This window comes from Oncorhynchus mykiss, chromosome 7 (assembly GCF_013265735.2).
Source record: "Oncorhynchus mykiss isolate Arlee chromosome 7, USDA_OmykA_1.1, whole genome shotgun sequence".
Lineage (NCBI taxonomy): Eukaryota > Metazoa > Chordata > Actinopteri > Salmoniformes > Salmonidae > Oncorhynchus > Oncorhynchus mykiss.
This window is the reverse complement of record NC_048571.1, coordinates 60473451-60501303: the sequence shown is the minus strand read 5'-3', so window position 1 is coordinate 60501303 and position 27853 is coordinate 60473451. Positions and strand designations below refer to the sequence as shown.

The 27853-nt window shown below is 42.8% G+C and overlaps 2 protein-coding genes across 2 annotated transcripts; both read left to right on the top strand.

Annotated features, from left to right (window-relative positions):
- Positions 1-860: 860 nt before the first annotated feature.
- uroc1 (urocanate hydratase 1) lies at positions 861-10529 on the top strand. The gene is made up of 19 exons (XM_036983688.1): positions 861-1151; positions 5201-5331; positions 5562-5655; positions 5784-5843; positions 6116-6244; positions 6632-6693; positions 6785-6851; positions 6973-7116; positions 7274-7362; positions 7485-7547; positions 7669-7848; positions 8101-8198; positions 8453-8525; positions 8605-8794; positions 8914-9012; positions 9245-9344; positions 9518-9599; positions 9901-10000; positions 10204-10529. Exons 1-19 carry the CDS (start codon positions 1026-1028, stop codon positions 10342-10344), a joined length of 2028 nt encoding a protein of 675 aa, XP_036839583.1. The 5' UTR covers positions 861-1025; the 3' UTR covers positions 10345-10529.
- A 2833-nt stretch (positions 10530-13362) lies between these two features.
- Positions 13363-22616, top strand: LOC110528145. Its single transcript, XM_036983687.1, has 4 exons — positions 13363-14323; positions 14686-14750; positions 16770-16894; positions 21942-22616. Exons 1-4 carry the CDS (start codon positions 14300-14302, stop codon positions 21983-21985), a joined length of 258 nt encoding a protein of 85 aa, XP_036839582.1. The 5' UTR covers positions 13363-14299; the 3' UTR covers positions 21986-22616.
- Positions 22617-27853: the final 5237 nt, after the last annotated feature.

Here is a 27853-nt window from a genome sequence, read left to right as displayed (position 1 = left end):
CCACCATCCACTGCAGATGCGGAAGGCTGACATATGCTGATGCGGTGGATTGAGACACAGACCATGTAAAAAACATGATATCTCTAGCTTAAACAGACAGATTTTGATGGGGATTTCTTTATTATGTTACTTAGATTGACTCACGGGTGGACTTTTAAGGATTACAACACAATCTATATTTGAACTCCATTCAACTGGCCTTGAGTTCGGGATCAGCAATGTGTGGCTGTGAAATGACTACTTCTACTGAAAGGAACCCTGTCAGTTCTGAGCATGTGCAGGCTAAAAGACAGGTGACCATGACATTTCTTGGGGGGTGAAATGAAGGAGAAAATGTTTTTAAGTTGATTGCATCCCGGACATAATTGTTTCCTACCCTTATTAATTCTCAAGGAACCTATTTTTTGTGGTTAATACTTAGTTATTATTATAGGTGGTATTTTCCTTATTAAGATGTGTTTGTGTGGGGGTAACATGGGCCTGGCCAAAGGTTCTGTTTTTCTTTTGTGTAACTGAGTTACATGTTTTAGCTGAGAGGTCAGAGGTCAGTGCCCGTTTGCGTCCTAAATGGAACCCTATTCCTTAAGTAGTATCCTACTTTTGAATAAAGCCCATAAGGCTGGCTCCAGTCAAATGTCATGCACTACTTAGGGAATAGGGTGCCTTTTGGGATACATCCCCAGTGTTTGTCGACTGAAGCGTGTGCCACATCACGTTCACTAGAAAATAAATTATTACCACACACCCTTCTCTGGCTCTGCCGTGCTATTGGTGGGGTGAGGAGGGGAAAGAGGCCAGATAGCCAATGGGAGTTGCGAGAGGAGGGTGACCCTTATCTCAACCTTATACAGGTAGCTGTCCCACAGACTACAGACCCTTTACTCTGATAAACAGTGGTCAACAGTGAGCTACAGAGCTGCGTGCCCATTTTTCCTGCGTTCCCAGACATTGTGTGTCTCTCTGGGTTTGTCTCTCCTCTGATCCTGCTTAAATCCTCCATAGTGTGACAGGACACAGTGGACAGGATGTCAAACCTGAAGGAGTTGTGTAGCGGCCTGCCTCTGGATCCCATGCCATCCAATCGGGGCCGGGACCCCAGTGTGCCACATGCACCCGTCAGGACGCCCAACCTCACTCCGGAGGAGGAGAGGGTGAGTCCACAGACATACTGTCACATCTCTGAATGCAGAACGTGTCAACGAGCATTGACGTCATACTCAGGGATTTATCTGCAGATTGAGTATTGCAATACTGAAGTACTTTTGCTTTTAAGGCCTCTCTGTTTATCTATGATTGAAACCATAACAAAACATAATACACACAATCTAATAAAGGAATGGGATGAGGATATATATACAAAAATATGTATGAGCAGTGACAGAGCGGCTAAGATGCAATAGATAGTAAAGAATAGATAGTGAAGGATACAGTATACAGTATATACTGTACATATGAGATGAGTAATGCAAGATATGTAAACATCCTTAAAGTGGCATTATTAAAGTGACGAGTGTTCCATTTATTAAAGTGGCCAATGATATCAAGTCTGTAGGTAGGCAGCCGCATCTCTGTGCTAGTGGTGGCTGTTTAACAATCTGATAGCCTTGAGATAGAAGCTGTTATTCAATCTCTCTGTCCCAACTTTGATCAAATCAAATTCAAATCAAATCAAATGTATTTATATAGCCCTTCTTACATCAGCTGATATCTCAAAGTGCTGTACAGAAACTCAGCCTAAAACTCCAAACAGCAAGCAATGCAGGTGCAGAAGCACGGTGACTAGGAAAAACTCCATAGAAAGGCCAAAACCTAGGAAGAAACCTAGAGAGGAACCAGGCTATGAGGGGTGGCCAGCCCTCTTCTGGCTGTGCCGGGTGGAGATTATAACAGAGCATGGACAAGATGTTCAAATGTTCATAAATGACCAGCATGGTCAAATAATAATCACAGTAGTTGTCGAGGGTGCAGCAAGTCAGCACCTCAGGGGTAAATGTCAGTTGGCTTTTCATAGCTGATCATTAAGAGTATCTCTACCGCTCCTGCTGATCACCTGTACTGACATCGCCTTCTGGATGGAAGCGGAGTGAACAGGCAGTGGCTTGGGTGGTTATTGCCCTTGATGATCTTTTTGGCTTCCTGTGACATCGGGTGCTGTAGGTGTCCAGGGGGGCAGGTAGTTTGTCCCCGGTGATGTGTTGTGCAGACCTCACTACCCTCTGGAGAGCCCTACGGTTGTGGGTGGTGCAGTTGCAGTACCAGGCGGTGATACAGCCTGACAGGATGCCCTCAATTGGGCACCTGTAAAAGTTAGTGAGGGTTTTTAGTGACAAGCCACATTTTTTCAGTCTCTTGAGGTTGAAGAGGCGCTGTTGCGCCTTCTTCACCGCACTGTCTGTGTACTTGGACCATTTCAGTTTGTCGGTGATATGTACACAGTGTAACTTTCCACCTTCTCCACTGCTGTCCTTCGATGTGGATAGGGGGGATGCTCCCTTTGCTATTTCCTGAAGTCCACAATCATCTCTTTTGTTTAGCTGACATTGAGTGAGAGGTTATTCTCCTGACACCACACTCCGAGGGCCCTCACCTCCACCCTGTAGGCTGTCTCGTCGTTGTTGGTAATCAAGCCTACCACTGTAGTGTTGTCTGCAAACTTGTGGGTGAACAGGGAGTACAGGAGAGGGCTGAGAACGCACCCTTGTGGGGCCCCAGTGTTGAGGATCAGCGGGGTGAAGATTTTGCTTCCTACCCTCACCACCTGGTGGCGGCCCGTCAGGACGTCCAGGACCCAGTTGCACAGGAAGGGGTTGAGACCCAGGGTCCCAGTGTGATGGCGAATGCATCGTATGTGGACCTATTGGGGCGGTAAACAAATTGGAGTGGGTCTAGGGTGACAGGTAGGGTGGAGGTTATAGGATGAGTGAGTGCCTCGTAACTTATTTCAGTTACCTTAGCTTTCTTGGGAACAGGAACAATGGTGGCCATCTTGAAGCATGTGGGGACAGCAGACTGGGATAGGGATTGATTGAATATGTCCCTAAACACACCAGCCAGCTGGTCTGCGCATGCTCTTAGGACATGGCTAGGGATGCCGTCTGGTCCGGCAGACTTGCGAGGGTGAACACGTTTACATGTTTTACTCTGTCGGCCATGTAGAAGGAGAACCCACAGTCTTAGTTAGCGGGCCATGTTGGTGCAAATAAGTTGTTTAATTTGTCTGGGAGCAAGACGTCGATGTTCCCGTCGAGGCTGGTCTTTTTGTAATCCGTGATTGTCTGTAGACCCTGCCACATACTTCTCGTGTTTGAGCTGTTGAATTGTGACTCCACTTTGTCTCTATACTGACGCTTTGCTTGTTTGATTGCCTTACGGAGGGAATAACTACACTGTTTTTGTATTCTGCCATGTTTCCAGTTGCTTTGGCATGATTAAATGTGGTGGTACGTGCTTTCAGTTTTGCGCGAATGCTGCCAACAATCCACGGTTTCTGGTTAGGGAAGGGTTTAATAGTCATAGTGGGTATAACATCTCCTATACATTTCCTTGTAAACTCACTCACCGAGTCAGCATATACGTCAATGTTATTGTCTTAGGCTACCCGGAACATATCCCAGTCCACGTGATCGAAGCAATCTTGAAGCGTGGATTCTGATTGGTCAGACCAGTGTTGGATAGACCTAAGCATGGGCGCTTCCTGTTTTAGTTTATGCCTATAGGAGGGGAGCAACAAGATGGAGTCATGGTCAGATTTGCCAAAAGGATGGCGGGAGAGGGCCTTGTATGCATCGCGGAAGTTAGAGTAGCAGTGGTCAAGTGTGTTACTCGCTCGTGTACTGCAATCGACATGCTGACATAATTTAGGTAGGCTTGGTCTCAGATTAGCTTTGTTAAAATCCCCAGCTACAATAAATGCAGCCTCAGGATATATGTTTTCCAGTTTGCCTAAAGTCCAGTGAAGTTCCTTGATGGCCGTCTTGGTATCCACTTGCGGGGGGATATACACGGATGTGACGATAACTGAGGAGAGTTCTCTTGAGAGATAATATGGTTGGCATTTGATTGTGAGGAATTCTAGGTCAGGTGAACAAAAGGACTTGAGTTTTTGGATGTTGTTACGATTATATCACAAAACATTCCCGCCCTTCTTCTTACCAGAGAGATGTCTGTCCCTGTCGGCGCAATGCACAGAAAATCCCGTTGGCTGTACGGACTCCGACAGCATGTCCCCAGCTAGCCATGTCTCCATGAAACAGAGTATGTTACAATCCCGGATATCTCTTTGGAAAGCAACTCTTGCCCTAATTTTGTCGACTTTGTTAACTAGGGACTGGATATTAGAGAGTAATATACTTGGAAGCGGTGGGTGGTGTGCGCGCATCCGAAGATTCACTAGAAGACCGCTCCATCACCCTCACAATCCATGTCTCAATTGTCTCAAGGCTTAAAAATCTTTATCTTCTTTAACCTTTCTACTCCCCTTCATCTACACTGATTGAAATTGATTTATTAACAAGTGACATCAATAAGGGATCATAGCTTTCACCTGGATTCACCTGGTCAGTCTATGTCATAGAAAGAGCAGGTGTTCTTGATGTTTTGTATACTCAGTGTATATCCCCACATCTTTGTTGTAGTTTGCTTTTTGCCACTATAAAAGGCATTTGCTTGTCTTACCTGATCCAGACAGAGGTAGAGGGATTGTGAATGTAATAAAGATAGGAATTGGCAGTTAATGTGTCAAATCATACCCACTGTTTTATTACTCGTTGAGAGTGAATCTTTATAGCTGAAGGGGTTGAGATTCAAGCTTGTGGAATGTTGTATCCACATACTGTTGGAGAAACTTGAGGATACAGAACACAACAACGCACAGTGCATGTGAATAATTTTATTAAATCTATTGGGATCAATAAAGCACGGTTCACATACTCAGCACAGTGGAATGTTTTGGCTTAAGGGTAGGAGACAGTGTTGGTTCATCTCCTCAGAACCTTCTATCATCTTCGCTAATGTTTGCCAGGACTGGGAGCAAAGGGCACTGTCAATGATTAAGAGAGATAAGAGTGAGTGCTTTCATGGATAGAGAGGGGGAGTGAAACACAAATGACCAGAAAGTTAGTGGAAAAAAGGATGCAAAAGAAGAAGAGGGCCACCCCATCTGAACTCCTATCTCACCCCCTAATCTACTCCCCCTCTCTAGCTAGCCCTGAGGAATGCCCTGCGCTACTTTCCCCCCTCCCACCACAACATCCTGGCTGCTGAATTCGCCCAGGAGCTCAGGCAGTATGGACACATCTACATGTACCGCTTCTGTCCCCGCATACATATGAGGTATGTACAGTATAATCACCTAACACCACCTCTCATCTCTCCATCTGTAGTATTCCTCTTTATCTGTTGATGCCATGATATGGTCTACCACACCCTTGTGTGTGTGTGTGTGTGTGTGTGTGTGTGTGTGTGTGTGTGTGTGTGTGTGTGTGTGTGTGTGTGTGTGTGTGTGTGTGTGTGTGTGTGTGTGTGTGTGTGTGTGTACTGCACGGGCGTGCGTGTGTCCTCAGGGCCTACCCTATAGATCAGTACCCCTGTCGTACACGCCAAGCTGCCTCCATCATGCTCATGATCATGAACAACCTGGACCATGCAGTTGCCCAGGTAACCACCACTCTCACATACTGTACACAACAGCTCACTTTATTTAATTGAACTAAAACAATGTATTAATCCACCTAAGTCACGCTATCAATGGCTGCTTTATCATCTCCCCATGCTCTGCTCTCCAGTTTCCCCAGGAGCTGGTTACCTATGGGGGAAATGGACAGGTGTTCAGTAATTGGGCCCAGGTAAGCACAGAACATGCAATTATGATGGCATTATGTATTTTCTGGATTTTTTTCTCATTTTGTCTGTCATAGTTGAAGTGCACCTATGATGAAAATTACAGGCCTCTCTTATATTTTTAAGTGGGAGAACTTGCACAATTGGTTGCTGACTAAATACTTTTTTGCCCCACTGTATCTGTGTATGGTAATGTGTGTGTAATTTTATTTGTACCGCGTGGAGACAGAATTTAATTAATCACTATATATCTTTGCGTATGTGTGTTTGTGTGTAGTTCCGCCTGGTGATGTACTACCTGAGTGAGATGACAGAGGAGCAGACTCTGGTCATGTACAGTGGTCATCCAGCGGGGCTGTTCCCCAGCCTGCCCTCCTCCCCCCGCGCTATCATTACCAACGGCATGGTAACCACACATCCCTCCTTCCGCCTCTCCTCACTATACTCTTGGGAAAAAGGGTTCCAAAAGGGTTCTTCAGCTGTCCCCATAGTAGAACCCTTTTTGGTTCCAGGTAAAAGCCTCTGTGGAAAGGATTCTACATAGAACCAAAAAGGATTCTACCTGGAACCAAAATGGTTATATATAGAACCAAAAAAGGTTCTTCAAAGGGTTCTGCTATGGGGACAGCCGAAGAACCCTTTCAGATTCTAGATAGCACCTTTTTTTCTAAGACTGTGCTCTACCGCATTTCAATTAGATACTGATTTGGCGTTTCCGTTTAGATTTTCCCAGTTTGATCTCCCTCCTTCCCTCTGCCATCATCCTCCCATGCTCTCTCTCGCTCCCTCTCAGGTCATTCCAAACTATTCCTCCAGAGAGCAGTATGAGAAGATGTTTGCTTTGGGTGTATCAATGTAAGTAACAAATATAACCCCGTTAGTTGTTTTTAACCATTCATAGTTTTTGTTAACCCCCCAAAGATGTGTTTTTTGTTTGTTTTCCTAGGTATGGTCAGATGACTGCTGGTAGCTACTGCTACATTGGGCCTCAGGGGATTGTCCATGGCACCATGGTAATTCCTCACAGTCAACAGTAGAGGGCACTATCCCCTTTGAAACTCACATTGACGTTGTCTTAACATTGTGTCTGTCTCTCTTTCCTCTCCTTCCCGTCTCTCTCTCTCCCTCCTTTAGCTGACAGTGTTGAATGCAGGGCGGAGGTATCTGGGGTCTGATGACCTGAGGGGCCGGGTGTTGGTGACATCGGGGCTGGGGGGCATGAGCGGGGCACAGGCCAAGGCTGCTGTCATCGCTGGCTGTGTGGGGGTCATTGCCGAGGCCAGTGTGTTTACTTTGTTATTGGCCAATAACACCCGCCCTGCTGTTAATCTACCTATGTGATGGTAGCGATGTCTGTTCCGTTTTTGTATGATGGAGAGCTTTGGGATGTGTGTTAATGTGATATGTGATTGTGTTTTGCATGGATCCTGTTTAGGTAGATGAGGTGCCCCTGAGGAAGAGACATGAGCAAGGCTGGTTAATGGAGGTCACCAGTGACATAGAACACTGCATCCAACGCATTAGGTAATAGCAGATAAAGACACACACACACCACACACACACACGCACACACGTCATGACTTTAGCACCTGTGTGTTTAGGTTATGTGATTTATCAGATGGTCCCTCTGATTTTGTATTCTACAGAGAAGCCAAGAGATCCAAGACTCCCCTCAGCTTGGGTTACCATGGCAATGTTGTGGACTTATGGTAAGTATGGGATGTCAACCAAGGGCTGGAATTAAGTAATACCATGTCTATATGGGGCATCTACACCTCAGTCACTATTAGTGTAAATACCTTTGGGATCCCTTGTTTCCTTCTCTGCCAGGGAGCGTCTGTTGACGGAGTATGAGAGGACAGGAGAGCTGCTGGTGGACCTGGGCTCAGACCAGACCTCCCTCCACAACCCCTTCAGTGGAGGGTACTACCCAGCTCAGCTCAGCCTCCAACAGGCCAACCAGCTCATGGCCACAGACCCAGCACGCTTCAAAACCGTGGTCCATGAGAGGTTAGACCTTGATGCTGTACCTTTTTTGAAGGCAGTTGGTCTAATTCAGGGGTCTCCTCCAACTCTGGTCCTGCAGAGCTACTGGGTTTGCCATCTATGGTTCCATCCCAGTCACACATCAAACAACTGATTCAGCAAATCAACTATTCATCAAGAATTACCATGATTGAGTTGGAGACCCCTGATCTGTTTGTGGTTAAGGTTGAGGGGTTGTTCTCTAACCTGTGGTGGTCTTCCCTTCCTCTCTCCCAGCCTTTGTAGACAGGTAGCTGCCATCAACAAGCTGTCTGAGGCAGGGATGTTCTTCTGGGACTATGGAAACGCCTTCCTCCTGGAGGCCCAGAGAGCAGGTGAGTCCTACAGTTAAACCACCACCATACTGATTCACTGACACAGGGTCAGATATTATATCACCCCCCTCATGGTTAATATTAGCATTGGGAGTAAGGTAATGTGATCCAAGATATGTGGCTAATGCTAAGGGGTAACTTGAAGGTTCCGATACACATGCTGAAGAATAGACTGAACACAGCATGTCTAGTGATGTCCGCAGTCCTCTCCAGTTTGATAACATCTAGGTTTGTGTTCATCTCTCTTTCTTCAGGAGCGGAGGTAGAGAAGGAGGGAGGCGGAGCGACAGAGTTCCGCTACCCATCCTATGTCCAAGACATCATGGGGTGAGTGACAGGGTGAGTTTTCTGGTCAGGTCACATGATCAGGTCAAACTCTTGGCCCTAACCCTTGACCACTCTGCAGTGACATCTTCTCCCTGGGCTTTGGACCATTCCGCTGGGTCTGCACCTCCGGTGACCCTCATGACCTGACACTGACTGATGACATCGCCGCCACTGTCCTGGAGGAGATCAGCGCCAATGTGACTGAGCGTGTGCGACAGCAGTACAACGACAACATCCGCTGGATCCGTGAGGCCGGAAAACACAGGATGGTATTCATTAATAGGACACATATAAGACACAATGTTAATCATTAACATCCTGATACTAGATAAATAAGAAATGTATTATACAACTGCCAATGCCATTTCTGAATGTTCTCTGTGTGTAGGTGGTGGGCTCCCAAGCCAGAATCCTCTACTCAGACCAGAAAGGCCGTGTGTGTATTGCCTTGGCCATCAATCAAGCTATTGCTGATAGGAGAGTTTCGGTAAGTCTTACTTACCCATGTCTATGTTATGGTTGTTTGTATGTTCATTTAAAGTTATATGTTTTGGTTGGTGTCCAGTCAGTGGGTAGGTAAATCTATGGTGTGTGTGTGTGTGTGTCTGAGAGAGACAGTGGGAGAGTGTGTGTGTTCACCACTTAGCCTACCTTCTCCTCCAGGTCCCGGAGACCAGAAGTAAGCTAGCAGTAGGCAAACATGTGTGTTTTCTGTCCAGGCTCCTGTGGTCATCAGTAGAGACCACCATGACGTTAGTGGAACAGACAGTCCCTTCAGAGAGACCTCCAATGTGTACGACGGCTCTGCCTTCTGTGCAGGTACACTAGAGCACACTCATCATTTAGACAGACATTATTTTGTCATGATCATCATTATATTAGTCAGTGTGTTAGTCTAGGTGGCTAGAAATCATCCACTTTGACTGAACTTGGGTATGTGTAAGTGTGTAAGTGTGACTTTGTCACTGTGTGCCTGTCTTGCCCCCTGACAGACATGGCGGTCCAGAACTTTGTAGGCGATGCATTCAGAGGAGCCACCTGGGTGTCCCTGCACAACGGTGGAGGGGTCGGCTGGTGAGATCTGAGTTTCACCTTTCAAACTGGGGATAGGAAGGAAGAAAGAAGGATAGGATAGCACACAAAAATCTATGAGACCAAAACCTATAAGACAATTACTAACTAGGAAACATTGTGCCCCTGACAACCGAAATGTTGGGGTCTTTCTCATGGATGGACAATCTTTCAACGTCTTTGTTTCTCCCCAAAGGTCAAATACAGTTGCCTAATCTGAATATGGAACCACAGTTTAGAGCCCCAGTCATGTCCCCTCTTCCCCTCAGTCAGACTGCGTTGTCTGTCTCTTGTCTCTCTCCAGGGGTGAGGTGATGAACGGAGGGTTTGGTCTGCTCCTGGACGGGACGGAGGAGGCAGCGAAGAGAGCCAGTCTGATGCTCAACTGGGACGTCTCTAACGGGGTGAGAGAGGGGTTATGATGGGGACTGAAAGGGGAAGCTGTCTTGGATATCTATTCATAAATACTGTTCATATAATTATTATGACGGAATAGGTTGAAAGGGTGCATGTAATATAAATCCCATTGTGTCACAGATCCTATTAATAAAGGATTCATGTTTTATACTTGAGTGACATAAAACTCCCTGGCACCTTATCCCTGCAGGTGGCTCGTCGATGCTGGTCGGGGAACTCCAACGCCTATGAGACCATCCAGCGTACCATGGAGGAGCAAAGGCAGCTTCGCGTCACGATGCCCTACCCTGTGCAGGACGAAGATGTGTTAGACAGGGCCCTGCAGGGCTAGATCAGCACACTGCTCACAACACAGCTAGCTAGTCAGATGATAAAGGACACACAGAATATTCATTGTGTCAATCCACACCACCATTCACAATTCCAGATTGTCCTGAATTAAGAGCAGAACCAAGATGATCACTTGATCATGGATGTCATACAGTTGAAGTCGGAAGATTACATACACTTAGGTTGGAGTCATTAAAACTTGTTTTTCAACCACTCCACAAATTTCTTGTTAACAAACTATAGTTTTGGCAAGTCGGTTAGAACATCTACTTTGTGTATGACACAAGTAACTTTTCAACAATTGTTTGCAGACAGATTATTTCACTTATAATTCACTGTATCACAATTCCAGTGGGTCAGAAGTTTACATATACTATGTTGACTGTGCCTTTAAACAGCTTGGAAAATTCCTGAAAATTATGTCATGGCTTTAGAAGCTTCTGATAGGCTAATTGACATCATTTGAGTCAATTGGCAGTGTACCTGGGGATGTATTTCAAGACCTACCTTCAAACTCAGTGCCTCTTTGCTTGACATAATGGGAAAATCAAAATAAATCAGCCAAGACCTCAGAAAATAAATTGTAGACCTCCACAAGTCTGGTTCATCCTTGTGAGGAATTTCCAAATGTCTGAAGGTACCACGTTCATCTGTACAAACAATAGTACGCAAGTATAAACACTCTGGGACCACTCAGCCGTCATACCGCTCAGGAAGGAGACGCGTTCTGTCTCCTAGAGATGAACGTACTTAGGTGCAAAATGTGCAAATCAATCCCAGAACAAGAGCAAAGGACCTTGTGAAGATGCTGGAGGAAACAGGTACAAATATATCTATATCCACAGTAAAACAAGACCTATATCGACATAACTTGAAGGCCGCTCAGCAAGGAAGAAGCCACTGCTCCAAAACCGCCATAAAAAAAGCAGACTACGGTTTGCATCTGCACATGGGGACAAAGATTGTACTTTTTGGAGAAATGTCATCTGGTCTGATGAAACAAAAATAGAACTGTTTGGCCATAATGACCATCGTTATGTTTGGAGGAAAAAGGGGGAGGCTTGCAAGCCGAAGAACACCATCCCAACCGTGAAGCACGGGGGTGGCAGCATCATGTTGTGGGGGTGCATTGCTGCAGGAGGGACTGGTGAACTTCACAAATAGATGGCATCATGAGGGAGGAGAATTATGTGGATATATTGAAGCAACATCTCAAGACATCAGTCAGGAAGTTAAAGCTTGGTCGCAAATGGGTCTTCCAAATGGACAATGACCCCAAGCATACTTCCAAAGTTGTGGCAAAATGGCTTAAGGACAACAAAGTCAAGGTATTGGAGTGGCCATCACAAAGCCCTGACCTCAGACCTATAGAAGATTTGTGGGCAGAACTGAAAAAGCGTGTGGGAGCAAGGAGGCCTACAAACCTGACTCAGTTACACCAGCTCTGTCAGGAGAAATGGGCCAAAATTCACCCAACGTATTGTGAGAAGCTTGTGGAAGGCTACCCGAAACATTTTACCCAAGTTAAACAATTTAAAGGCAAGGGCTAGCAATTACTAATTGAGTGCATGTAAACTTCTGACCCACTGGGAATGTGATGAAAGAAGTGAACGCTGAAATAAATCACTCTCTACTGTTATTCGGACATTTCACCTTCTTAAAATAAAGTGGTGATCCTAACTGACCTAAGACCGGGAATTTCTACATGGATTAAATGTCAGGAATTGTGAAAACTGAGTTTAAATGTATTTGGCTAAAGTGTATGTAAACTTCCGACTTCAACTGTATATATACAAGTCTTATTGCCAATCATCAATTGAAAACAATGAGTTAACATGGTCTTCTTTGATGTACAGTGCATATGGAAAGTAATTCAGACCCCTTGACTTTTTCCACATTTTGTTACATTACAGCTTTATTCTAAAATGGAGTAAATTGTTTTGTTTTTTCTCATCAATCTACACACAATACCCCAAAATGGCAAAGCAAACAGTTTTTTTGAATTGTATGCAAATGTATTTAAAAAAAAAAATGAAATATCACATTTACATAAGTATTCAGACCCTTTACTCAGTACTTTGTTGAAGCAACTTTGGCAGTGGTTACAGCCTTGAGTCTTCTTGGATATGACGCTTCAAGCTTTGCACACCTGTTTTTGGGAAGTTTCTCCCATTCTTCTCTGCATTCCTCTCAAGCTCTGTCAGGTTGGATGGGGAGCATCGCTGCACAGTGATTTTCAGGTCTCTCCAGAGATGTTCGATATGGGTCAAATCCGGGCTCTGGCTGGGACACTCAAGGACATTGAGAGACTTGTCCCGAAGCCACACCTGCGTTGTCTTGGCTGTGTACTTAGGGTCGTTGTCATGTTGGAAGGTGAACCTTCACCCTAGTCTGAGGTCCTGAGCACTCTGGAGCAAGTTTTCATCAAGGATCTCTCTGTTCTTTTCTCCGTTCAACTTTCCCTCCATCCTGACTAGTCTCCCAGTCCCTGCTGCTGAAAAACATCCCACAGCATGATGCTGCCACCACCAGCAGGGATGGTGTCAGGTTTCTTCCCGATGTCACGCTTGGCATTCAGGCCAAATAGTTAAATCTTGGTTTCATCAGACCAGAGAATCTTGTTTCTCATGGTCTGAGAGTCCTTTAGATGCCTTTTGGCAAACTCCAAGCGGGCAGTCATGTGCCTTTTACTGAGGAGTGGCTTCCGTCAGGCCACTCTACCATAAAGGCCTGATTGTTGTCCTACTGGAAGGTTCTCCTATCTGCACAGAGGAACTCTGCATCTACGGAGACTTGATTACACACAGGTGGATTGTATTTATCATCATTAGTCATTTAGGTCAACATTGGATCATTCAGAGATCCTCACTGAACTTCTGGAGAGAGTTTGCTGCACTGAAAGTAAAGGGGCTGAATAATTTTGCACGCCCAATTTTTCAGTTTTTGATTTGTTAAAAAAGTTTGAAATATCCAATAAATGTCGTTCCACTTCATGATTGTGTCCCACTTGTTGTTGATTCTTCACAAAAACTTACAGTTTTATATCTTTATGTTTGAAGCCTGAAATGTGGCAAAAGGTCGCCAAGTTCAAGGGGGCCGAATAATTTCGCAAGGCACTGTATATATATAACATTTTTTACTATTGGATTAAATGGTAGTTAAAATGACTAAATGGGGAGTCTATCAATGTCTGATGTATTGGTGACTAAACTAAATGTATTTTATGGAAAACTTGCATGAATGACTCAGGGATGAAAGATGTGTGAAACCCCAATGAATGCAAAATCAAAGGTTCTGAACATGAAATACAATTGTTTTCAGTTAAGAGTTTTGTACTTAGAGTTTAGAAAATATACCACTCACATCTGAAAAATGTGCCAAATTGACTGAACAAAAACTGTAATATGAATGAATGGTCCAGGTTTGTATTTCGGATGATGGAATGACTGATATGAGAGTATGGAGAGACTATGTACGTGTGTGTGTTAGAGTGAGAAAGAGCAAGAGTGAAAGAGTGAGAGAAAGAGAAGTGAGAGAGAGAGAGAGAGAGAGAGAGCGGTGGGACTAAGATTGGTCACAGGGCTTTTAACCTGATTGAAGCTATTATTATGCTCTTGATCAATTCCTCCAAGTGGCTATAGACAACATGTACGCATGCACACAAAAACACACTCACAGCACATACATGTTGTATAGAAACACATTCACATTCCAATACAGATACAAGCTGCACCCATCATCATACCTTGTCATAGTAAATACTGTATGTTTCTGAAACCTGCACAGTATTATCTCCCTTCTTTCTCTGTGTTTCCATCCCCACCTCCTCTGTGGTTGCAGATTCTGCATGATAGTCCTAAGGCGCGGCGGGAGATGGAGCTTCATTGGAGAGTGTCGGGAGGTCCATACATTGTTCGCATCCTCAGCCTGTATGACAACATGCACCAGGGGAGAAAATGCCTGGTTATCGTCATGGAGTGGTAAGGAACACACAGACCACATAAACCAGAATGCATCTGTCTATGATGTATGTATTCTCTCTTAGCTTATCTAGCATGCCAGTCTAGACTTTAAAAACGTTACTAATGACTAGGGCCAGGAGTTTTTCCTGGTCAGGTCACGTGGTCAGAAAATAACTCCTGGGCCTAATGAAAAGCTACACAAACATCAAATGATGTTCTCGCTATCCTTGGTCATTGTCTTTGGGCTCTGTAGATTGGGCTCAGTAATTGCCTAGTAATAACTAAGGGACAATGCTTGCCTTGTTTAGGGAAATAGCTTTGTTGTCTTGTTAATTTTAAGAAGCTCTGATCTGTGTCTCTTGTTTTACTTCCTGTCTCAGTATGGAGGGAGGGGAGCTGTTCAGTGGCATTCAGGCCAAAGGGGACCAGGCTTTCACAGAGAGAGGTGAGTTATGACGGGGAACTGTGTTGTGTCATTTACAGTGCTCTGTGATTTACAGTGACCCATATGCTCTATGTTAATCAGATTTATGTCATGGCTTTTAATCAGAGGCTTCAGAGATCATGAGGGACATACAGTGCCTTGCGAAAGTATTCGGCCCCCTTGAACTTTGCGACCTTTTGCCACATTTCAGGCTTCAAACATAAATATATAAAACTGTATTTTTTTGTGAAGAATCAACAACAAGTGGGACACAATCATGAAGTGGAACAACATTTATTGGATATTTCAAACTTTTTTAACAAATCAAACTGAAAAATTGGGCGTTTAATGACTGTTAAATGACTCTTAAATTGCTGTTAAAGAACTGTTAAAGAACTGTTAAAGGACTGTTAAAGGACCGTTTAATGACCGTTAAATGACTGTTAAAGAACTGTTAAAGAACTGTTAAAGAACTGTTAAATGACTGTTAAAGAACTGTTAAAGGACTGTTAAAGGACCATTAAAGGACCGTTTAATGACCGTTAAATGACTGTTAAAGGACTGTTAAAGAACTGTTAAAGGACTGTTAAAGGACCATTAAAGGACCGTTTAATGACCGTTAAATGACTGTTAAAGAACTGTTAAATAACTGTTAAAGGACTGTTAAAGGACCATTAAAGGACCGTTTAATGACCGTTAAATGACTGTTAAAGAACTGTTAAAGAACTGTTAAAGGACTGTTAAAGGACCATTAAAGGACCGTTTAATGACCGTTAAATGACTGTTAAAGGACTGTTAAAACCTCTTGATCCTACTTGAGACGCAGACGTCTCAACTAGGCACCTGGAAATGCAAATGCGCTACGCTAAATGCTAAATGTACTCGTTAAAACTCAAACGTTCATTAAAACACACATGCAGGGTATTGAATTAAAGCTACACTCGTTGTGAATCTAGCCAACAAGTCAGATTTTTAAAATGCTTTTCGGCGAAAGCATGAGAAGCTATTATCTGCTAGCATGCAACACCCCAATATACCTGAAGGGGATGTAAACAAAAGAATTAGCGTAGCCGGCGGCTACACAAAACGCAGAAATAAAATATAAAACATTCATTACCTTTGATGATATTCTTTGTTGGCACTCCTATATTTTCCATAAACATCACAATTGGGTCTTTTTCCCGATTAAATCCGTCCATGTATGCCCAAAATATCCATTTGTATAGCCTGTCTGGTTCAGGAAAAAAGCTCTCTTCCAACACGCAACGTCATTTTTTAAAATTATATAAGTTGCCTATATTCTTTGACAAAACACTTCAATCTACTTTTGTAACCCAACTTTAGGTATTTGTAAACGTTAATAAGCGATCAAATTGATCACTGGGCGATCTGTATTCAATAGCAGCTACTCAAGAAAACAATGTCCCTTTTTCTCTCTTCCAAAATCGATTGCTGTATGCTGGACGGAATGAAGGATCTATTTGTCATGACACAAAGGATTTTTGTCAATGAAAATGACATGCAAGTGCAATGGATATTTTTTTCAGTTTTCAGTGACCAGTTTTTCTTGCGCTTTTCGATGAAACACACGCTCTGTTATAGTCACAGCCGTGATTTAACCAGTTTTAGAAACTTCAGAGTGTTTTCTATCCACACATACTAATCATATGCATATACTATATTCCTGGCATGAGTAGCAGGACGCTGAAATGTTGCGCGATCTTTAACAGAATGTTCGAAAAAGGAGGGGGTAGACTTAACAGGTTTTAAATGACTGTTAAAGGACGGTTAAATGACTGTTAAAGGACAGTTAAATGACTGTTAAATGACTGTTAAAGGACTGTTAAAGGACGGTTAAATTACTGTTGAATTGCTGTTGAATGAGTGTTAAAGAACTGTTAAAGGACTATTAAAGGACCATTAAAGGACCGTTTAATGACCGTTAAATGACTGTTAAATTGCTATTAAATTGCTGTTGAGTGACTGTTGAATGACTGTTGAATGACTGTTGAATGAGTAAAGGGTGTGCTGTATCCCCAGGCTGTGTGGATTCCCTCCGTTCTACTCTAACACGGGCCAGGCCATCTCTCCAGGGATGAAGCAGAGGATCAGGATGGGCCAGTACAACTTCCCTAACCCTGAGTGGGCCGAAGTGTCGGAGGAAGGTCAGACTAGAGGCAATTGAATACTGTGGGTTGGGATGGTCTATACTAGAGGTAGAGGCTTCACTGCAATACAAACTATGTTCTGCTAATTACAAAATATTTTGGACGGATTCGTCTACGGTTGTGATTTGTAGGTCCTTTGACAGACATCTGATGTCAAGGTGAGTCTAGAGAGCTGTCAAACACTGACACTCTGTGGTATGAAAAAACACTGCATATCAATGGCCCAGTTTAATCGAACACTAACATTAAGAAGCCACTGGATGGTGTTAAACAGTAGATTTGTAAGACCCATATTGCAACTATCTACAGTGCCTGTAGAACATTATCATACCCTTGACTTATTCCAAATGTAATTAATGTTGTTGCGTTGCTGCCTGAATTCAAACTGGATTAAATAAATAAAAATTGTCACCCATCTACACACAATACCACATAATGACAAAGTGAAAACATGTTTTTAGGAAAATGTGCCAAATATATTGAAAATGAATTACAGAAATATCTAATTGACATACAGTGGGGCAAAAAGTATTTAGTCAGCCACCAATTGTGCAAGTTCTCCCACTTAAAAAGATGACAGAGGCCTGTAATTTTCATCATAGGTACACTTCAACTATGACAGACAAAATGAGAGAAAAAAAATCCAGAAAATCACATTGTAGGATTTTTAATGAATTTATTTGCAAATTATGGTGGAAAATAAGTATTTGGTCACCTACAAACAAGCAAGATTTCTGGCTCTCACAGACCTGTAACTTCTTCTTTAAGAGGCTCCTCTGTCCTCCACACGTTACCTGTATTAATGGCACCTGTTTGAACTTGTTATCAGTATAAAAGACACCTGTCCACAACCTCAAACAGTCACACTCCAAACTCCACTATGACCAAGACCAAAGAGCTGTCACAGGACACCAGAAACAAAATTGTAGACCTGCACCACGCTGGGAAGACTGAATCTGCAATAGGTAAGCAGCTTGGTTTGAAGAAATCAACTGTGGGAGCAATTATTAGGAAATGGAAGACATACAAGACCACTGATAATCTCCCTTGATCTGGTGCTCCACGCAGGATCTCACCCTGTGGGGTCAAAATGATCACAAGAACGGTGAGCAAAAATCCCAGAACCACACGGGGGGACCTAGTGAATGACCTGCAGAGAGCTGGGACCAAAGTAACAAAGCCTACCATCAGTAACACACTACGCCGCCAGGGACTCAAATCCTGCAGTGCCAGACGTGTCCCCCTGCTTAAGCCAGTACATGTCCAGGCCCGTCTGAAGTTTGCTAGAGAGCATTTGGATGATCCAGAAGAAGATGGGGAGAATGTCATATGGTCAGATGAAACCAAAATATAACTTTTTGGTAAAAACTCAACTCGTCGTGTTTGGAGGACAAAGAATGCTGAGTTGCATCCAAAGAACACCATACCTACTGTGAAGCACGGGGGTGGAAACATCATGCTTTGGGGCTGTTTTTCTGCAAAGGGACCTGGACGACTGATCCGTGTAAAGAAAAGAATGAATGGGGCCATATATCGTGAGATTTTGAGTGAAAACCTCCTTCCATCAGCAAGGGCATTGAAGATGAAACATGGCTGGGTCTTTCAGTATGACAATGATCCCAAGCACACCGCCCGGGCAACGAAGGAGTGGCTTCGTAAGAAGCATTTCAAGGTCCTGGAGTGGCCTAGCCAGTCTCCAGATCTCAACCCCATAGAAAATCTTTGGAGGGAGTTGAAAGTCCGCGTTGCCCAGCAGTGTAGAAACGATATCTTGAAGTCCGTGGAACTGTCCGTAGATCTCAGAGATTGTGATGAGGAACATATCTGGGGAAGGCTATAAAACATTTCTAGAGTGTTGAATGTTTCTGGTCTCTACCATTGGCATATTGAAGAAGTATGGAACTTCCCAGACTCTGCCTAGAGCTAGCTGTACGACCAAACTGAGTAACCAGGCAAGAAGGACCTTGGTAAAGGAGTTGATCAAGAACCCAATGACCACTCTGACAGAACTACAGAAGCCCTTGACTGAGATGGGAGAACCTGCCAGAAGGATATCAGTCTCTGGAGCACTTAACCAATCTGTGATTTGTGGGAGAGTAGCCAGATGGAAGCAACTCCTGAGAAAAAGGAACATGACAGCAGGCCTAGGGCATGGTGGTGGCAGCATCATGCTGTGAGGATGCTTTTCAGTGGCAGGGACTTAGAGTAAGGTAATGATAGAGGGAACAATGAATGAAGCCAAGTACAGGCAAATCCTTGATGAGAACCTGCTTCATAATTCAAATTATCTTAGACTGGGTCAAATATTTATGTTCCAACAGGACAATGACCCCAAACATACAGCCAAAGCAACATTGGCTTCAGAACAAGAATGTGAAAGTCCTTAAATGGCCCATCCAAAGCCCAGACTTGAATCCCATTGAAAATCTGTAGAAAGACTTGAATATTGCTGTTTGCCGCTTTCTATCTAACTTAAAACAGAGCATGAGAAAATCTGCAAGGAAGAATGGGAGAAAATCCCCAAATCCAGATGTGTTAAACTGATAGACATACCCAAGATGACTTAATGAGGATATGGCAGACATACGCCCCCTTTGGAGAGATTGGGTACCCCTAGTAAACTGGAAAAAAAATCTGTCAAAAATTGTTAATATATGCAAATAAAAATTATTATTGGATAGAAAACACTCTAAAGATTCTAAAACCGTTGGAATTATGTCTGTAAGTATAGCAGAACTCACAGGGCAGGCATTCTTCCAAACTAGTTTTTGTGGCCATGAAAGTTGGAGCAACTTTGACGTCATGGCCCCCACCCTTCCCAACCAGCTATGATTCTGCGGACACTTTCTATCTCTTCCGCTAGATGTCCTCTTTCATTAGAGCTTCAAACCGTTCAAATCGCGCGCGAATTGGTCACAGTCATTCCTTTGTTTCCAGCACTGAAGAGAAGGGCAGACGATGGGCGATTGAATTGAAGTTTGTTTTGCACGTCTAAAACATCATAAAGCTTGCTTCTGCACTTAGTTTGACCTGTTTAGTCGACATATAATGTGTAATTTTGAAGTTTTGATGCGCAACTTATCCGGACCAGAGGACGTTTTGGGTGCATTTCAGCTGATGTTATTAGCAGTAGCTAATACAAAGACGCAAGACTTGAAACCAAACGATGTATTGGGTAAGTATGAAGCCTTCCAGAACATTCTGAACGAAGACCATCGAAGGTAAGGGAATATTTATGCTTAAATCTGTGTTTCTGTTGACTCCAACATTACGTGGAAATGTAGCTTGGAACTGAGCGCTGTCTCACAATATGGAATAGTGTGCGATTTCTGTAACGTTAAAAATAAATCTAACACAGCGGTTGCATAAAGAAGCAGTGTATCTTTCTAACTATATGTAGAACATGTATATTTAGTCAAAGTTTATGATGTCTATTTTACGTTATCTTGCCGCGCTACATAGATTTCCTGCGGGCGTTTTTGAGTAATTTCTGAAGGTGAACTCACTGTAAATGGACATTTATGGATATAAATGGCATATTATTGAAAAAAAAAAATATGTACTGTGTAATATGTCATATTACTGTCATCTGATGAAGATTTTCAAAAGGTTAGTGAGCGATTTATTTTTTAATCCTGCGTTTGTTGATTGCATGTTTTGGCTATTGAAATGAGCTGTGTCTGGTGGTGGTTTTACATATATATGTGCTATGTTTTCGCCGTAAAACATTTTAGAAATCTGACTTGCTGGCTAAATGAACAAGATGTTTATCTTTCATTTGAGCTATTGGACTTGTTAATGTGTGGAGGTTAAATATTTTTAAGAATATTTTTGCGTTCCATGCGCCACCGTTTCAGCTGCACGTGGGAGGGTTGATTCCCAATTGGGAACCAGTATCGTAGACAGGTTTAAAGGGAAATTGCCTACTAATTGCCTACTTATTTTCCTCTACCCTTTTCATTTAGAAATGTCCCTTTAAAGCTGTAATCCCTGGCAAAGGTGCTTCTACAAAGTATTGACTCAGGGGTGTGAATACTTACAGTACCAGTCAAACGTTTGGACACAAAAGTTCACGGCAATTGGAACCAAAAATCTCAAATTTGGATTCATCATACCAAAGGACAGATTTCTACCGGTCTACTGTCCGTTGCTCGTGTTTCTTGGCCCAAGCAAGTCGCTTCTTCTTACTGGTGTCCTTTAGTAGTGGTTTCTTTTCAGCAATTCGACCATGAAGGCCTGATTCACTCCGTCTCCTCTGAACAGTTGTTGAGATGTTGAGATTTGTCTGTTACTTGAATTCGGAAGCATTTATTTCGGCTGCAATTTCTGAGGCTGGTAATTTTCCAGATTGACTGACCTTTAGGTCTTAAAGTAATGATGGACTGTCATTTCTCTTAGTTTATTTGAGCTGTTCTTGACATAATATGGACTTGGTGTTTTACCAAATAGGTCTATCTTCTGTTTACCAACCCTACCTTGTCACAGCACAACTGATTGGCTCAAATGCATTAAGAAGGAAATACATTTCTCAAATGAACTTTTAACAAGGCACACCTGTTAATTGAAATGCATTCCAGGTGACTACCTCATGAAGCTGGTTGAGAGAATGACAAGAGTGTGCAAAGCTGTCATTAAGGCAAAGGGTGGAAGCTTCGAAGAATCTCAAATATAAAGTATATTTTGTTTTGTTTAACACTTTTTTGGTTACTACATGATTCCACATGTGTTATTTCATAGTTATGATGTTTTCAGTATTATTTTACAATGTAGAAAATAGTAAAAATGAAGAAAAACCTTTGAATGAGTAGGTGTGTCTAAACTTTTTACTGTTACTGTATGTAAATGAGATATTTCTGTATTTCTTTTTTACGAAATTTGCACAAATTTCTAAAAACATGTCGTTTTCTTTTCACTGTCATTATGGGGTACTGTGTGTAGATGGGTGAGCATTTTTAGATTCAGGCTGTAACACAACAAAATGTTGAATAAGTCGAAGGATATAATTACTTTCTTAAGGCACTGTATCTGTACTGTCTGGATCCAGGAGGAGATGACCAGTGCTCTGTCCACCATGCGTGTGGACTATGACCAGGTGAAGATCAAAGATCTAGACACGTCCAATAACCCACTGCTCAACAAGCGACCTGCTGCTGGGGGTTTGAGGGAGAGGAGTGAGGAGGGGGAGGTGGTGCGTGATTAGGAGGAGGATGCGCAACGGTTTGCAACAGCCAGTGAAAGGCTGAGGGGAAAGGAGAGCGAGGAGGGGATGTTTTATTAAAACCTCTAGGCTACTGATCTTGTGTTTATATTACTTATTTTATTAATTCCTCACGGTTTGTTTAAAAGTCAGAATAGAAACACCCCAATATTCTTAGGAGTTGATAAAGCCCTTCTTTTGAATTAACGTAATTACGTCTCCCTCAAATGCTCGACTGCTTTTTATATGACCGGTGTGTCTAATCCTGAATGCTGATTGGTTGAAAGCGCATTCCAGCGGGGGTTTATTCCACAAATTACCACCAGATAAATCTATGACGTTAAAATGCCTATTTACTCTGTTCCATTTGACGGAGCATTCCACTGTCTCATCATCCCAGGCGAGAGAGAGGCAGGCAGCGTTTCTCAGCCAGTCTAAATAATGAATCAGCTGGCATCATTTTTATGGATATATTCAAAGAAATGTCAATTGAAAAAAGGTCAAACGAAAAGAAGTGCAGCTAGTTTGCAGACTTTCCAGCTTCAGTTTGAAGTTGTGTGAGCTGTGTTGTTGGCTAGCTCCTCTGAACAACAGTGTCCTGACGAGAGAGCACATTTTCTATGCCAGGTGAAATCATACCTCATTAGCTCATTGTCATGGATGTGTCCAAATAAATGTCACTAGAAAACAGCTTAAACAAATGCATCTACTGTTATTATTCTGTCTGCACTGTTTGACGTGACTGTAAATTAGCCATAGTTGGCTAGCTAGCAAGCAAGGGATAAAAACATTTTTTCCTGCCAAAGATAGGAGTCACAAAAAGCAGAAATATGGATAAAGTTAATCACTAACCTTTGATGATCTTCATCAGATGACACTCATAGGACATCATGTTACAAAATACATGTATGTTTTGTTCGATAATGTGCATATTTATATCCAACAATCTCAGTTTACATTGGCGCGTTACGTGCAGTAATGTTTTGATTCCATAACATCCGGTGATTTTGCAGAGAGCCACATCAAATCCCAGAAATACTCATAATAAAAGATACAAGTGGTATTCACAGAACTAAAGATAGACTTCTCCTTAATGCAACCGTTGTGTCAGATTTTTTAAAAACTTTATGGAAAAAGCATGATCTGAGTACGGCGCTCAGAGCCCAATCCAGCCAAAGAAATATCCGCCATGTTGGAGTCAACAGAAGTTAGAAATAACATTATAAATATTCACTTACCTTTGATGATCTTCATCAGAATGCACTCCCAGGAATCCCAGTTTGACAATAAATCAAATCAAATTTATTTATATAGCCCTTCGTACATCAGATGATATCTCAAAGTGCTGTACAGAAACCCAGCCTAAAACCCCAAACAGCAAGAAATGCAGGTGTAGAAGCACGGTGGCTCGGAAAAACTCCCTAGAAAGGCCAAAACCTAGGAAGAAACCTAGAGAGGAACCAGGCTATGAGGGGTGGCCAGTCCTCTTCTGGCTGTGCCGGGTGGAGATTATAACAGAACATGGCCAAGATGTTCAAATGTTCAGAAATGTTCAGAAATGTCCAGCATGGTCAAATAATAATCACAGTAGTTGTCGAGGGTGCAGCAAGTCAGCACCTCAGGAGTAAATGTCAGTTGGCATTTCATAGCCGATCATTAAGAGTATCTCTACCACTCCTGCTGTCTCTAGATAGTTGAAAACAGCAGATCTGGGACAGGTAGTACGTCCAGTGAACAGGTCAGGATTCCATAGCCGCAGGCAGAACAGTTGAAACTGGAGCAGCAGCATGGCCAGGTGGACTGGGGACAGCAAGGAGTCATCATGCCAGGTAGTCCTGAGGCATGGTCCTGGGGCTCAGGTCCTCCGAGAGAAAGAGAGAATTAGAGAGAGCATACTTCAATTCACAAATGACTGATCTGTTCCATAAAGTCCATCCTTTATGTCCAAATAGCCACTTGTTGTTAGCGTGTTCAGCCCAGTAATCCATCTTCAAGAGGCGCGAGCACTACGTCCAGACAAAAACTCGAAAGTTCCAATACAGGTCATAGATACATGTCAAACTATGTATGGAATCAATCTTTAGGATGTTTTTAACATAAAACTTCAATACTGTTCCAACCAGAGAATTCTATTGTCTGTAGAAAAGCACTGGAACGAGAGCTAACTCTGTCGGGACCGCGCGTCACGAGCCTGAGACACTCTGCCAGACCACTGACTCATTCAGCTCCCATTCCCCCTCCTTTAAAGCAGAAGCCTGAAACAAGTTTCTAAAGGCGGTTGACATCTAGTGGAAGCCTTAGGAAGTGCAACGTGACCCCATAGACACTGTATATTCGGTAGGCCAAGCTTTGGAAAACTACAAACCTCAGATTTTCCACTTCCTGGTTGGATTTTTCTCAGGTTTTCACCTGCTCTATGAGTTATGTTATACTCACAGACATCATTCAAACAGTTTTAGAAACTTCAGTGTTTTATATCCAATATTAATAATAAGATGCATATATTAGCATCTGGGACTGAGTAGGAGGCAGTTCACTCTGGGCACACTATTCATCCAAAAGTGAAAATGCTGACCCCTATCCCAAACAGGTTTTAAACCTAAAATAAGTAAAGTCATAAGTGTGGATAACCCCCCAAAAATGTTTACATCAGATGCAGAAGAAAAATAAAAGTGTGCTACACATAATTTGCTCCTACCAACATGCACAGATCAGATCGAGAGGATGAGCACCACTAGGTTATTACAGATTCTTACAGGGTGATCAGCTTAAACTTCAATAATTACAACTATATGCTCAGTGGCGAACCATTTCAGGGCAGGTGGGGCAGAACCTGTTTGCATGTTATTTTGGCATTCATTCGTGTCACATATCAGGTTGCAAATACTGTAAAAATAAATGTGTTGAGGGAATAAAGCCTCATACAAACATGGTCTCTTTCTTGCTTTCTTGAGTAAGAAAGGGGCAGCCAGTGGAAAATACAGAGCATAGGTGTTGGTAATCTTCTCTAGTTGCGCCGTGATTGGCTCAGTGTTCTGTCACTTATGGGGACACTATGTCACCATAGAATCTACAGGGAGAGCTAGGCAGTTCAAGCCCCCTTGGGTTCTACCATAGATTTACATTAGAAGTGCCCCTCCAAGAAGGCTCAATGTCATTGGCCACAGATAAAATGACGTTAAATCACATTATACAGTATCTACCGTAGCTTTGATTGGACTGAACATGTCAACGTCATACTTTAAAAATCTTAGCTAGCAAGCTAGACAAGCAGTCATCTTCATGAATCACATCGACAATTTACTGGCAAATCCTTTTCAATCCTTGTCACATGGAATTATAAAGTACCAGTGCTCATCGGCCATTGGACATAAACATTACACAACAAGTCGGAAATTGCAAATTTAACAATGAGTTGTTTGGAAGGAATTAGTGGCTAACTGCAAGCGTTGCAAAGCAATCACTATTTTGCTTCCCATGCCTGCAGCTCAGTGGAGAGGGTGTGTAGTCCAAGTCTGGGTTTAAGGATTTAAAACATCTGTCTGAAAGGGTCTCTTTTCCAAGCTTAAAAGGATAAACAGACCCAACAACACGGACCAGAACAGGTTGAATACATTTGCCATGCTGTCCATTCAGCATGACATCTGTTGCATTCGGAACTGGGAAATCTCAGACTTCAGTGAGTTCAAGACAACTGGGAACTCTGAAAAATATGAGCTCTGACTAGGAAAATAACTCAGAATTCAGGAACTTGGGCCTCTTTCTAGAGCTCTGACCTGAAGATTGCTGATGTCATGATTTGACAATGTTTTTTTCAGAGTTCCCAGTTGTCTTGAATGCACCATAAAGCCACATAATGCCAGACTTTGATGACAAAGTTTGATGATAAAATTCGGCCACACGAAGGACCGCCGCACCACCTAAAAATAAAAAATCGAATATATATATATATACCTTATTTACATATGCATTCAGACCATTTGCTATGAAACTCGAAAATTAGCTCAGTTGCATCCTAATGCCATTGATCATCCTTGAGATCACAACTTGATTGGAGTCCACCTGTGGTAAATTCAAATGATCGGACATGATTTGGAAAGGCACACACCTGTCTATATAAGGTCCACATCTGTAGAGCTCTGAGACAGGATTGTGTCGGGCAAAGATCTGGGGATGGTTACCAAAACATTTCTGCAGCATTGAAGGTCCCCAAGAACACAGAGGACTCCATCATTTTTAAATGGAAGAAGTTTGGAACCACCAAGACTCTTCCTAGAGCTGTCCGCTTTGCCAAACTGAGCAATCGGGGGAGAAGGGCCTTGGTCAGGGAGGTGAAATCAAATCAAATTGAGTTATTTAGCCCTTCACACTCAAAGTGCTGTACAGAAACCCAGCCTAAAACCCCAAACAGCAAGCAATGCAGGTGTTGAAGCACATTGGCTAGGAAAAACTCCCTAGAAAGGCCAAAACCTGGGAAGAAACCTAGAGAGGAACCAGGCTATGAGGGGAGGCTAGTCCTCTTCTGGCTGCCGGGTGGAGATTATAACAGAACATGGCCAAGATGTTCAAATGTTCATAAATGATCAGCATGGTCAAATAATAGGTCTGGGACAGGTAGCACGTCCGGTGAACAGGTCAGGATTCCATAGCCACAGACATAGATCCAGAGTTCCTCTGTGGAGATGGGAGAACCTTCCAGAGGACAACCATCTCTGCAGTACTCCACCAATCAGGCCTTTATGGCAGAGTGGCCAGATGGAAGACACTCCTCAGTAAAATTGCCTCTTATCCACTCATCGTTCCCTTATGCCATAGTTTGTACATCTCAATTGTTATAGGCCTATTGCTTATATAGGTCTATCTCAATAGTATCTTATTCATCAATTTAGGCAATGTTGGAATGATTTCATTGTTTTGCTTTCTTTGTGTATTATAATTTGCTCATGGGCTTTTCTTGACGAGGAGGAGATACTATATAATGTTGTTGGGCCAGTTAATATTACAAGGGCTGTTTTCTGTGCGTCCGGTATGGTTGTATATAAAAGTGGATCCTCATGATTGTATTTTCCTTCCTTATAAGACCACATAAGCCTAATAAAATACTTCAAATGGTAGGCTAACCACGTCTCTCTCTCTGTGTGGTGGATAGCCAAGTTAAGGCCTCAACATCTTGCTGATTTTATCTGAACTAACATTTATCTGAATTTCTGTCTGTGTCCATTTTGAAAGTGCTGAACGACTTGTCGCGGCCCATTTGTTTGCACTGGCTTATACTTAGAGCTAAGTGGTAATGATATAAGAATAAACATGAATTTCGGGACATGAATTTAATAATGTTTGTGGGTCAAAACTAATTTTGGCGTTCGTTATAGTTGAAGGAGAATGTGGTTCTTATCCACATACACAAATCCACAAGGAGTCCGTAGTAACCACATTTGTTTAAGCAAGTCAGCCATATCAGCTGTGGTTTTTAAAAAGGCAGTAAATGAGGCTGTATCAACTGTTTCGCTGCCAGACAAGGCACCGCTGAAAGCCAGTTGTAGCGGTGGTAAGGATAAGCTAGGTCCTAACAGTTTGTGGGCACCGTTTGTCACCGTTACAGTGCAATGAATGTATTGTTTAGTGTTGTGGCTTTCCTGGCATGCATAAAACATCATTTTTTTTGTTTGCCCACCAAGATATACAAGCTAAAATCGGCACTATATAGGCTACATTTCTGTCTAATTTGTGACACTACGCAATGAGCGTAACCTACAGTT